General features: G+C 32.2%; 2 protein-coding genes across 2 annotated transcripts; one reads left to right on the top strand and one right to left on the bottom strand.

Annotated features, from left to right (window-relative positions):
- The first annotated feature begins 308 nt into the window (after positions 1-308).
- On the top strand, positions 309-1955 carry CycH (cyclin H). The gene has a single exon (XM_090113960.1). It carries the CDS (start codon positions 436-438, stop codon positions 1411-1413), a length of 978 nt encoding a protein of 325 aa, XP_089970086.1. The 5' UTR covers positions 309-435; the 3' UTR covers positions 1414-1955.
- Positions 1956-3417: 1462 nt separating this feature from the next.
- Positions 3418-4077, bottom strand: LOC149899452 (adipokinetic prohormone-like). Its single transcript, XM_090113961.1, has 2 exons — positions 3885-4077; positions 3418-3580 (listed from the first exon to the last, which is right to left on the bottom strand). Exons 1-2 carry the CDS (start codon positions 4038-4040, stop codon positions 3542-3544), a joined length of 195 nt encoding a protein of 64 aa, XP_089970087.1. The 5' UTR covers positions 4041-4077; the 3' UTR covers positions 3418-3541.
- Positions 4078-14597: the final 10520 nt, after the last annotated feature.

Below are 14597 nucleotides of genomic sequence, written 5' to 3' on the forward strand. Positions count from 1 at the left end.
TTAATCTTTATGAACTAAGGGATAGAGTTGAATTTAAAAACTCGTCGCTTAAAAGGTCGTAAATTTTTACGACTTTCGTGACACAAATTATTTTTGTGAATGTGTGATTGTGTTTCAATAGTGTGAGTTGCCCTCCCCGCACCAAAATCAGCAGAAAGTTTAGTTAGAACATTTGCCAGCGTACTCCATCCATTACTTAATGATCTAAGTGGGGTAGTATAACTTCTTCTTTTTCTTTAATGGTAACATTTTTTTTATACTATCAAAACACGATCTGACGATCAAAAGTCAAAACAGACAGACGATGTCATGTAGTCTTTGATGTCATGTGTCATCGTTGAATTTAAAAACGTCGTGAAAAACGACGACCAACTGTGAGATGTATCTGTAATTTTGTAATATTTAATTGTTGACTACGATAGAATCTTCACCAGAATGTTCTCGACAAGCTCACAAAGACAATTTTGGACATTCAGTGACGAAAATGAGCTAGCATGCCATCGGGAAAAACATAACGTAGTATTCATTTCAAAACATGGACAGCATATAGATGAACATCAAAGGTACAATTATTTTTTATCTCCTGAAGAAGAAAGACTGTTATTGAAACAATATGAGCTTCATTTAAAAGAGTTTTGTAAGAGATTTCAGCCACCTATGCCAAAAGGAGTTATTGGAACAGCATTTCACTATTTTAAACGATTTTATTTATACAACTCATCTATGGATTATCATCCGAAAGAAATTCTGGCTACGTGTGTTTATTTAGCGTGTAAAGTTGAAGAATTTAATGTGTCTATCGGCCAATTTGTTGCAAATATTAAAGGCGACAGAGAAAAAGCTTCAGACATTATACTAAACAATGAATTGCTGTTAATGCAGCAACTGAACTATCATTTGACTATACATAATCCTTTTCGACCGGTTGAAGGATTCTTGATCGACATAAAAACGAGGTGTTCACTGGCCAATCCGGAACGTTTACGATCCGGAATTGACGAATTCCTCGAAAAAGTATTTTTGACTGATGCCTGTCTCTTGTATGCGCCATCTCAAATAGCATTAGCTGCAGTGCTGCACGCAGCAAGCAAGGAACAGGAGAATTTGGATAGTTATGTGACGGATATGTTATTCAGAGACGCAGGGCCTGATAAATTAGCAATACTTATAGAAGCTGTCCGTAAAATAAGGTCTATGGTCAAGATGGTTGAGAGTCCGGCACGGGAACGTGTTCGAGCCATTGAGAAGAAGCTGGATAGGTGCCGTAATCAAGAGAACAATCCGGACAGTGAGATTTATAAGCGACGCATGAGAGAAGCTTTGGATGAAGATGATGTGCAATACACTGGCTCCACGAGAATGTCGCTAGACACAAGTGGTATCAGCCAAGTGCTGTCACCATCAGCTTCTTAAATCACTATATATGTACTTGGCATTCTAAATATTGGTTTATATGTATGGGGATATTTTGAACAAATAGCATTTTATAAAAGATTTAGGTTTAGTATTTTATTAAGATTATGTAATCATCAAATAAATTAAGTTTTGAAAAAAAAGGTTAATGTCATGCTGGTACATAGAAAAGAGAAACATGTATCAAATTGTTGTAACAGAGTTTATTAAACTTATAGTAGGTTTGATTTGGATATTGGTCTCAATTATGTTACATTGCTACTCTGCTGAAAATTTAACCCATTGAGCCCCGAACGGCCAGATCCGACCGGGACAGAATAGATTTTGTATTGTGTCTGTGATTCTGGAGCCTGATGGATTAATGAGGAATTTTATTCACTTGATTTTCTATTATGCAGTTTTCCGGGTGTATAAACCAATATTAAGAATGTTAATAACTGTAATAGGCTAATTAAAATTTGACTAAAAAAGAAAACAAAAATGTATTAGTATTTGGATTAAAAAATAAATATATTATATATTTTGACAAAAGTATGACCATATTTTAAAGTTTTATTTCTGTCCCTTTAACATTGCCAGACAGATTGACTCCCCCAAACTATATGTATATATCAAGGATTTTTAAAAAATACCTGCCCTATTCAAAATTTATTTTAATACTTTTAATTTTGGTTGTAAGAATCTTTCAACAATAAAAACAAATATAAAAGTAAAAAAAGACGTGTGACACTCGGGAACTGCCGCGGTAATTTTGGTTGTAAGAACCTTTCAACAATAAAAACAAATATAAAAGTAAAAAAAGACGTGTTGCACTCGGGGCCTGCCGCGGTAAAGCTATTGTATAGCATGCCTTCAATCCACACCTCCTTGCCCGTCGGAGTGGGGAGCGTGAGGTCTATGCAATAGCTTAAAATAAAAAATTAGCAATTGGTGTAATCTGGCTAGGTATTCTCGCCAGACGCCGGCCGTGACCAAGCTGATAATATATTCAAGTTTTAAATTTTATAAATGGACATTCAAAGAAAAGCTGTATAATTCAATGGTTATTTTTAAGCTATTGCAAAGCTTCTATCGCGGGCCTTGAGCGCGGGGACCGAATCCAGAAATTCCGTAACGAATGTGTGGCTGAAGGACGGAGGTGTGGCTTGAAGGCATGCTTGATGCTATGCCGCTTTACCGCGACAGTCCTCGGAGTGCCATACGTCTTTTTTCTTTTCAGGAGCTTTTTTCTTTAGCTTTGCTTTAGTTATTTACTGCTAATAATAATATTGTAGTTGTGTCAAACTAATGCATAACTAGCAAGTTTTTGTGATTGTAATGTTTATAAATACAGAAATTTTCATAAAAAGCACTTAGGTTTCAAAATGTCACGAAACGGGATTCGAAATTCGAATGGATTCGAACAAGATTCGAACTAGCGTCTTTTTGCCAATCAACACCTAGCCTCTCGGCGGTGATCTAATTTGTTCTATTCTTTAAAATTTTCTCATTATTAAATTCAACAAAGTTAATAGATTTTGTATGTGGAATAAATTTGGATTTATGTCCGAATTTCGGGGAGATAACTAGATATTAGGTAAGTATATAATATACCTATCAAACTCAAACATTTTTTATCCATGTAAATTTTTACAAGTGTGTATAGTGTAGAATAGTTGCTAACAAACAAAATCGTTTTCGAATCGAAAATCTTTAGTTACCTACTCTTTATTTCTATCCTAAAATGTAGAGTTACAGTAAAACAACTTTAAATAGATGATAAAATTTGTCGACTTAATAGTCACCACTTATGAACCAAGGAGTTTTATTAAATTTTTACAGTACTTAATGACTTATACAGATTTTATAAAAACTAGTAGGTACCTAGGTCCTAGTAGACTACTACCTACTGAAGTTTTATGATAAAAATTTAGATCAATTGAGAGGCTGTAGCACAGGTAAATAAAAAAAAAAAAACAACTTTAAAATATAATTTTTATTCAATAATTTAAGAACATTGCCATTTATATTTATTTATGATATTAAAATGCATAACATAGGTAACATAATAATTATTATGAAAATCCTATTTCCTTTGAACAAATAATGCCGTAACGTGGGAACATCAAACGAAATAAGATGAAATCCTTCAAGGCTTTTGGCACAGCAATAATCTCTCGGCTTCGTTCTGAAAATAATAAAAACAACAAAATTAGATACGATCTTGTTTTCAAGTGGGAGCTGTAAAGTAGGTAAGTACCTTATAATCTAGAAGCATCTTTAAACGGTAAAAACTATTAGATTAATATAGTATCTAATATTGGAAATATAGATTTTCCACGAATTAAAATTTAATTAGTAGGACCTACTTCCGAAAAAAAGAATATGCATCCCGCATCCATCCCCTATAATTCAAAAATTACTCGCCAGTATTAACTAACTAATTACTCATATTCGAAAAATAGATAATAAAATGTTACCAGTTAACTTACCTGAATTAATCTGTAAACGTTAGCAATCGCATCTTCATTCCTGCAAGGCATTGGTCCCATTGATCGTTTGCCGCCCCAGCTTGAAGTAAATGTCAACTGTGCATGCACAAAGGACAAGCAGGCCACTAACACGAAGAAGAAGATGATTTTGTACATTTTGATTTAGTTGTATTTTATCTGTATTACAAATGAAAACAAGATGCGATGTGATGCTGGGGACAAGGAAGACAGGGCTTTTATAGTCAGAGGCGAATGAAAGAAGCCTTACTTTTTAATTTGTCCAGATAATTATTATGCGAGGGAAATTAGTGTGCTAGTGGAAAGTTTTGTTAGTTGAAGGTTGTGTTATTTAGTTTATGCAAGGAATGAATTTTAAAAGGTCGTTAGTGGGTTTGCTACCGTCAATTATCGTTTTATCAAGGAATTATAACTACATTATCATACACTAGTTGAATGTAAGAAAGAAACGAGAAAGCATTGTCATTTTGGCAATGCGTATTGCTCTATGGGATAATATAGGCACTTTACTAAAATAAAAGAAAGTAACAAGGTACCTAACTCGCACATTTTTCAAGTAATTATAATAATTTTTCAATAAATATGGTTTAAAAATACACAGAACCAAAAACTCTTCTAAAGCTTTTTAAATTGATATCTAAAACCCGTTATTTGAACCTCTAATTTATAAATATGTTTATTATCTACTAATTATTGTTTGATGAGTTTCATTCATATGTGAATATTATTTATTTACCATGACAAAATATGACATCTACTCAAAATAATATGAGAACAACGGATAAATTCAAAACCTTACAATAAGGCTCTACCACGGGCTCTATCGTAGCATCGTACCGTGACCGCCTCCTTGGTACAGTGGTTGACGCATGAGCGTAGAACCAAGGGGTCCTGGGTTCGATTCCCGGTGGAGACGAAGAAAAAAAAATGTCTCGGTTTGGCAGGACACAGAAGGCTGATCACCTACTTGTCCCTAAAGAAAATCGATCAGTGAAACATAATGCATCTGCCCCTTACCCCACTTTGGGACACGGGACTTCACAAACGTAGCACAAAATACATAATAGTAGCTAAACGCTAACCGTAGTATATTACTAGTCTGTGGCTCTACCAATATAAAATGTTATGCGGGTACATAGTGCAATATCTACCTATATGTTTCTCTTCAACCACACGAATTAAATCTACACTAGAAAATATCGAGGCAATAGGTATTATACTATCTGTTTGAATATAAAATTCGTTACTAAATGTTTGTACATATGACCTACCTATTTCCTTTTTCATTTATATTTTTCTCCGTACCAGCTAACTTCCCAAAACTTGGATAAAACTTAAATTAATTGATTCTAAGAGCTCTTATTTATTTTGTCTATAGAATTGTGTTTACTGAGCTAGGAACATATTAAAGATATTATGTAGGAAACACGTATTGCTATTATCGTTATAGCTCACAAAAACGGTATTATTTATATCATGTCTCACAAGAAAACTGTTCACCTACTTGCGCGTAAAGAAAAATCTATCTGTAAAAAGTGTCCTACGTATACATTCGTCCAATAGGCTTTGCTATAGGTAGGTACCTACGTATCATGAAGCTCTTGATTTCTGTTTTATAACAATACTAGCTTTCCGCCCGTGGCTTCGCCCGGTTTCTCTAAAACCTAATAAATTATATACTAAAACCTTCCTCTTGAATCACTATATATCTATTTAAAAAAACCGCATCAAAATACGTAATATGTAGTTCAAAAGATTTAAGCATACAAAGGGACATAGAAGGCGACTTTGTTTTATACTATGTAGTGATAATGTAGGTACCTATTACATCCTTAAAGTTCATATTATAATGGGTAGGTACATACAGTGAGATAGAAAACATCCAGAAAACTAAAACTTCACAAACAAAAATTCCAAATTAATTGTCAACCATCCTTTCAGAGGTTTCATCTAATTTGTCTTTCAAACTCAACAAACAAAACAACATCTTCTGCATTTCACATAGCGTTTAAAATTGCTTAGCGTACAAAAGTTTGGAAAAATACGAGTTAGGAGTATAAAAAGCCAGGAATACGGAGATGAGCATCATTCACTTCAATGGCATCGTTCAACCGTATTCTCAAGCGTGCAGCGATCATTCTTCTGCTTGCCGCAAATCTCTTAGCGGCAGCTAACGGTCAACTCACGTTTTCCTCCGGGTGGGGAAAACGTTCTGGGAACGATGACGAAATCACTATAAACCTGGACGATCTGCAGTAATGATGAGGTAAGTTCTAACTTTTATAAGTAAAGATCAAGGGAATAAACGCGTTGTAAAAGAGAATTACCTACAAAAATAAGGTTTGTATCTCCTCTATATATTATCTACTAGCGGTCCGCCCCGGCTTCGCCCGTGGTACATATTTACGTTTTCTCTACATAAAAACCATCCTCGTACTTCAAGGAATATAATAAAAAAAGAATTATCGAAATCGGTTCAGCCGTTCTCGAGTTATGCGCTTACCAACACATTTTGCGATTCATTTTTATATATAAGATGTAGGTACTTTCAGTAATATTTGTATGACATAGAAATTTATTATGGTTTTATTGTATCTAATGTATTATGTACACAGCCCCGGTCTCCCCAAGTAGAGCTTTTCAAAAAGAGAATTATAATAAATATAATCTATGGGCTGTGGCCATCAAAAACAATGTAGTTTTCTACTTGTGAATGAATGTTCGAGATCGGTTGGTTTGGGTTTTAATTTTTAAACAATTTTCCTAAACATTTCGTCTGTACAATTTACTTTTAATACCAAACAATCCTCTAAAAAAGCAGTCTCAATAATTTCCATTAAATAATAAAAAAAGACGTGTGGCACTCGGGGACTGCCGCGGTAAAGCTATTGCATAGCATGCCTTCAAGCCACACCTCCGAGCCCGTCGGAGTGGAGAGCGTGAGGTTTTTTCGTTACGGAATTTCTCGATTCGGTCCCTGCGCTCAAGGCCCGCGATAGAAGCTATGCAATAGCTTAAAAATAATTGATAAGTAAGATAAGAAGTTCAATTTCGCATTCATTCTTTGTTGTTTCGAGGGTTATTTTATTTAGAATGCACAAAGACTACATTTTATAAATCAGTGTACCAATTCGCCAACAAAAATATTAAAACTGTGTATGAAACTCAAATATTTTTTTAATCTGACCAGCGCAGTGGTTTCAAACAAACTAACCAACAAAGCCTTCAGGTTTAAATATTGATATTAGCATAGATAGATTTAAATAATTATCATAATACTTTGGTAGTTAGTTGCTAAAACTATCTATATTATGTATATACTATGTATATAAAAATAAGTCGGGTTTTCCTTCCTGACGCTATAACTCCAGAACGCACGAACCGATTTCCACGGTTTTGCAGTCGTTGGAAAGGTCTCGGGCTCCGTGAGGTTTATAGCAAAGAAAAGGTGTCTCTGGCGCCGGGTTTGCTAGTGAATCATATATCTATTGGGTATTTTATGAAATAAAACATCAAAGACATAGTATAATTTTATTAAAAGTCCTTCCATCAATTTCTTATTCCAACAGTCCATTTTAACATAGCTAAATAATTAGGGATGAAATAGTACATCTAGAGTGCTTAAATTTTCCTATTATAGCAGAAACATTTTGAAATGGCAACACTAAATATAAATGGTAGATTTTATTTAATTTTGTTAAATTCACAGTAAATAATTGTCGCCTGTACGAACGATATGTGAGATGGGTTTTTACAAATGACTAATTGACATTATTTTTTTCAGATCCCCGACGACAATGGCCGAACGCAAATGCTACCAAAAATAATTTATGTTGCCAGTATATTGTTTGCTTTTATTTTTATGGAAGTATTGAATGATGTTGAAACTTTAATTTATCTAGCTTCATCACAGCCCAAGAATCTATAATAGGGATATATGTAATAATATTTAAAACAATGAAATTTGTAATGTATTTTTAAATCTACGAAAAGCTATGGTTGATTCTATTCATGTCATTTAATCGCACTATTTATTTAATCTAAATATTATTTTACAGTTTTGAATTGGATGTTTTCGTGTCAGATAATCGTGCATAAGATAAGATGTTAGTGCATTCATTCCATCGCTTGTTCGTGTTTTTAATAAATTTTTAAAATAAATATTCTGAACTACAAAATATGAATCTGGATAATAGTTAACCCAAATACAGAGAACCAAAGGACGGAGATAAAAATGAGCAAGATTTAAAATCAATATGACTGTTATTTGATGGATCGATTATATGTTTACAATCCGTAGTTTAAAATAGACATTGAAAACACAGCTATATTGAGACATGTAGGTTGATTTTAGATTAAAATATGAGCATCGCAGCATTTGTTTCATTTATTCCTTAGAATTATTAAGTTTTACACTCACATTTTAATTTGTTACATTAAAATCAAATTAATCGTGAAATATACAGAGTAAATAATTATCTGAAAATATTACAATTTGCTTATAAAACTAATGCCAGTTTCTATACTACCTACCTACTATACCTTTTTATTAGGAAATATGGATATTTTTAACGTTGTATGTAAAATATTTGAAATGAATTATGTTTATATAAGAGTAACTAACGAGAACAATTCATACTTAACCATAACCATACAATCATACATGTTCTAAGTTGCATACAACGTGAACATTGTACAATAATTATCTCTATTTATAGTGCAATTCTACACTTTTCTTACTTATTATTATATGCAATAATTATATTCTAATCACAAATTTTTGGCACGCCCCCTCTTTGGTTTCTCCGCGGTTTCCCGCCACGTGTTAACGTGAAAGAGATGAATTATTTACACATAATTAAATAAAAATTGTAACTCAATTATATTATACTATATATTTCTATTATTTCTCTCATCCGTTCACACGCTGGCATCTTCAAAATTTTACTAAATATCAACAGACATTTTACGTGAGCCATCTCAGGATTCCATACAATAATTTCTTTTGAATTGTTTCTGTCAGATTTGTGTGTAAATATAATTTATTTTGGTCAGTGTAGTGTATTGTTTTGATATCCACTTTAAGATTGTTTTAATATGTCGAATCTGTTTTAAAATACACTGCAGTATTGAGTATAATCAGTGTGTGTTTGTACTTATCATATGGTTTCTAGAGACTTAAAATGTCTGAGAATAGTATGAATTTTGGACACCCCTATACTGAGTCACTACAATACGGTTGTACGTAGTGTTTCATTAATAAATCCAATTGCATGATTGGAATTATTAATTGTTAAATAAGTACACTTAGAATCATGTAGCACATGATTCCAAGCGTACCTATGTACATTCTCAAGGCATACACAAACAAAGTCTTACCCTAATATAAGGAAGTTTGTAGTAATTACGTACTTAAATGTCAAACATTTTGCAAATTTAGAAACGGATTAGGAAATGAATAAAATTGAATTTTAGCAAATTATACCGAACAGAGGCATCACGAAGTAATGTTGGTAAAAAAATTAAATATTTAATATAGAACATAACGCCTCCCCAAAAGCAACTTGGTAGATATGGCAACCTTTACACTGTCCTTCGTTCTCGCCTTTGCCTATGGTTTACCACAGACAAATAGTTTAACGAAAGACCTAAATTAAATGTAAATAAAATGCACACTCTAACTATTTACAACCGAGAAGCCTTTTATGGATACCATACCAGACATAGTTTCTTTTGGGGGAGTAAAACGATTTGAATATTTTATTAAAGTTTCCGTTTCCAACTAGGCAACGCTTAAAATAACTTAACTATATCTACATTTATGTTAAGGATATTTGTACTAATCCGAAAACCGTCTTTAAACTTTTGCCAATGTATATTTATCACTTTGAAAGCAAAAGAAAAACACAATTGAAGGCTATTCACAATCTTAAAACCGGTAAAGTAAGATTAAAAATATCACAATTCTTAAATATAAAGGCACTTTATCATAACATATAAATTAAAGGATGAAACTAAATGAACCGAAACTTGAAATTTGAAGAAAATAAAGAACACAAAAAAGGAAGTGACAAATATACTACGTTGCGTCCCGCGTGTTAGATCATGCCAAGATGGCGCCCCTGGATTTTGGTATCTTTCAACAGGGCGGTGGTAGCTTGCCATGCGGGTCCCACGACCCTCCCACCGTCGGATTTAGTCGCCTCTTACGACACCCATCTAGTCCGACTGGGATTGGGGATTGTATTCTACTCCGCCCCAATACGGAGACTTACAATAAAAATATCTACATACTATCATCGATTTAATATTCTATGACTACTTTGACTTGTCAAGCAAAATCCTTTGCTGTGACGTCACTAATCGCTATAACTAATTTGTGACGCGCGGCCGCCTTATTTCTCGATTTACAAAAAGAGAATATCTAGAGTCAACCATTCTAAACTCAATCACTCCGTCTCCTTCATTATATTTACATGGAGATTCTTCAGAATTCACACAAACTACGTTATCTAATCCGCTTCTGTGTGCTCAAGGTTCTTATAATTTAAATAATCCTAATTTAGGTTTTTGTGAGTCATTTGAGAGATTTTCATCCTCATCAAATATTAAAATCCAAAATAAAACGCCGATATTCCACGTATCTATAATTAAATATACATATTCGTTTATTATTTCAAATATTATTCTATGAATGGCTACGTTTATCGTAGACGGTGCTACGTAAGTGCTACGCATGAAATTAACTCTATAAAAGTAATTAGAATTTACCAAATACCTATAAAGTTTGTAGGAAATATAATAATTGAACAACCAAAAAAATAATTTTATCCCTACAATGTTTTGTTTGATAAAATGGGTAATTTTATATAAGTACTTATCTCTACTCGATTGGCGGCATGTCGTCCGGTCTTAATACAATATATTTTTTAATAGTTGGCAGGACCATGTAGCCTGAATTTAGCAGTTGGTATTAATAATATAATATAATATTATGAGACATAGGCAAGATACTACTTCATTGATACTACAAAGTAGTATTTTGCTTACCTAATTTGTGACTTAGTATAACGGGCAGTGAATACATTTTCCTATATTTAAACCATTAACTTGAAGTAGTATGAAACTGTCATTAGTTTATTTATTTGTTTAAACAAAATACAACATGAACATCGCATAATTAAAGTAAATAAGGTTCTTTTTAATTCAGAATATACCTCGTAACGTTAATTATAAATAAAAAGGTCATAACGTGTCATAAATGCAACCAAATGCTACGATCAAGAAGATAACAGTATATTATATGTATATACATAGTGACAGTGATCGAGTGAAACGTCAATATTAGCTTACAATATTTTATGAATAAGTATCTGTACACTGAGCGACACAGGTGTAAAGTCTCATATATACAATCCTTCCTACATGCAAAAATATTAACTTTTCAAATATTGAGAAGGTTGTAGCTTCCGCTGAATCGTAGCGAAATTAACTGTTTCATTTGAAAAGTTAATATTTTTGTCATTTACAATTAAATCTACGCTACTTAAAATTTTTATTTAATAAATTCCTTTATTCTCATCAGAGATTTTTTATACATGATACCTAATGACCTAACTAAAATCTAATTCTAACACTTATAGTCTTACTTGTATACTATGTTGATTATTTTGAGCTAATTGTTATATCTAAGATGTTTTACCAGCTAAAATTGTGGCAGTTCACAATGATAGACTTAAACAACTACTGATCTAAATGTATTAAAATATGATAGTTTAAGATTTAAAATACTGTTGGCTATAATTGTTATACTATATAATAATTTCTAGACTATCTAAAAAGTACCTAAGCTAGAATGAAAAAATCCTTTTAAATACACCAAGAACGTACATAGAAAGTTATATATGTGCGTTTGTTATTTACATAATCGGTTTTCTACATTTGGACAATTTTCCTACGTATTTGTTATATACTTTCATATGACGGGAGGCTTCTTGAGCGTATACAAAGGATTTTTCCAGTGTTTCATATCTATATGTTATGTGATGATATTACTAAGTATATACCATTTATTGTACTTTACATCTGCCCAATTACATTACGCCGAGGTTTATAGACCGGACTCTCAGTGGAGTTTCGTTTGCAAAAATCGCGGACCTAAATCTGACTTCTGATATATATTGTATAGATCCCAGACATCCTATAGACAGATGTTGCCAACCAGTTTTGTGGTCCCCCTGCCCGCACCCCGGTAATTAAATATGGCATACAAAGAAAAAAATAAAAATTTCCAAAACATGCCGTGTGGGGTATCAAATGAAAGAGCTTATTGAGTAGATCACGAATATATAGCATACTATATACATTTCTTACACTTTCTCTAAGATTTTTTAGAAAATTTACGAAAATGGTCCATTTTTGAGTTAACTTTAAACCACTATAGATTGAAAACTCATGAATATATTTTTTAAATTATTATTTTAAATAATTAACAATAGTCCATTGTTTACGATTCAATATTTCGTACAGTGAAATAATTGCATGGGGGAGTGGGGGGAGCATTCAAAGATGGCGAGTATATTTTCAAGTTCATATAGTATATAGTTATTTTCATCAAATCCACCACATAGCTCACTTATATTATATTATGAACTATTGAATCATAAACAATGGACTATTGTTAATTATTTAAAATAATAATTTAAAAAATATATTCATGAGTTTTCAATCTATAGTGGTTTAAAGTTAACTCAAAAATGGACCATTTTCGTAAATTTTCTGAAAAATCTTAGAGAAAGTGTAAGAAATGTATATAGTATGCTATATATTCGTGATCTACTCAATAAGCTCTTTCATTTGATACCCCACACGGCATGTTTTGGAAATTTTTATTTTTTTCTTTGTATGCCATATTTAATTACCGGGGTGCGGGCAGGGGGACCACAAAACTGGTTGGCAACATCTGTCTATAGGATGTCTGGGATCTATACAATATATATCAGAAGTCAGATTTAGGTGCGCGATTTTTGCAAACGAACATCTCCTTGGAGCCTGCTCTATTAGTAAAAATATCAAAAAATCTTAGTAAAACAAACATCGGCATCCCTTAGCTTATATTGTGTTAGTGTTCTTTAATTCGTCTATCGTTTAGTATATTCCAACTCATATAGTGTGCATGAATGAACAAAGCATTAATAGTTAATAATATCATTCAATATATAATTTATAAGAGTTAGTCACAGCCAAAATAGAAACGCATGAAATGTAGGATGAGATGAACTCTTGAGAGATCAAAATATAAATAAGCAATGAATATTTCAAAGATATATAATATGTATTGACTAAAATCAAATTATGTTAATAAGGATTCTTGGCTTATAATACAACGGCGATTTTATTTGACAATTCGACGAACTATTTTATACCAAAAGCTTTAAATTACATTTTAGGCAGTCATTGGACTGTTCTAAATACAGCCATCACAAATGTATTCTAATTATTAAAACGTAAAATCCATGGCTGCATAATATATCTACATCTATATAATTTATAAATTACTTAATGTTTGATTACTAAATACTGATCTTCATATTAATATCTTCATTCTTTATATTTCTAGTAGATTACCTCTGTCGATAAAACGACTGAATTACATCAGAATATGATGGTAAAATCGATTTTAAGAATCGTGGATGAAAAATCGGGAAAGTCCTATTCGAAAATCTTGTCGAGTTCCGAGAATGAACACTGAACAAAATTAATCGATGTTTAAAGAACGATTTGAGCATCGATTATTTTGAGTAGAGTTTAAATGTATGGCCGATGAAGTAATTTGCGAATGGCAATTATTTAAGTTTCTCTGGGTGCGTATGGATGCAAATGGATGTGTTGATAATGTGCATGTTACTAATGAATTTATAATGAAATGATGTGAAAAGCTATGGAAAAAATTAACATTGCATTGACAAAGAATATCTAAATATACTGTCCCTTTTCCCCTTTTTACTAAACAAGTGTTTATGATGTAGGTATCACTCATGCAAAAGGATAGATTGATAAGTCCTTTTTTTATACATCGTATATGTTTAGTTAGAGACAAGAGAAAAAGGGGTACATTACATAAAAATAAGAACAATGAATGATTAACATAATAACACAATTCCTTTGTAGACATTAGGATATAATATTTTTAACGGATGTAAACCGGTAGATAGATGAGCCCATTACCTAGTCCGCTAAAAAGATTGTTGTTTCACAGAAATATCATAAAGGAATTGCGTTGCACATAAAATATATAATAACGTATAGAATAAGAATATGAAAATCAGAATGACGCGATGTTATCAGATTTAAAAAAAACGATGTAAGGAAAAAATACAATTTACAACAAATTAGAAACAAAATTAAGAAATGTATTTATCTGCGAATTAACTAATAATAACATTAACAAAAATCAAATACATTTTATTACGGATGAATACATTATACGAAACAATAAAACTAAACAACCAATCAAAACAACCCATATACAATTGCAACAAAAACAACATTAGCACAGTAAACAGATACGAACAGTAGCGAAACTCCCTTCAAACTCACACACACAAACAAACGCATCGACGAGGCTGAGTTAATAACCCTGTCTCGTTGATATATGTATATGTCTGTATGCGTGATTGAACGTTTTCTTGTTAG

This window comes from Colias eurytheme, chromosome 20 (assembly GCF_061535395.1).
Source record: "Colias eurytheme isolate Ceu_HAF_F1 chromosome 20, ilColEury1 Martin Lab GWU primary, whole genome shotgun sequence".
NCBI classification, from domain to species: domain Eukaryota; kingdom Metazoa; phylum Arthropoda; class Insecta; order Lepidoptera; family Pieridae; genus Colias; species Colias eurytheme.

Excerpts from the sequence above, each read along its gene's own strand:
- LOC149899452 (XM_090113961.1), bottom strand. The coding sequence starts at position 4,040 with ATGTACAAAATCATCTTCTTCTTCGTGTTAGTGGCCTGCTTGTCCTTT. Across the intron at positions 3,581-3,884 it reads ACGTTTACAGATTAATTCAG|AACGAAGCCGAGAGATTATT; the intron begins GTAAGTTAACTG and ends TATTATTTTCAG.
- CycH (XM_090113960.1), top strand. The coding sequence starts at position 436 with ATGTTCTCGACAAGCTCACAAAGACAATTTTGGACATTCAGTGACGAA.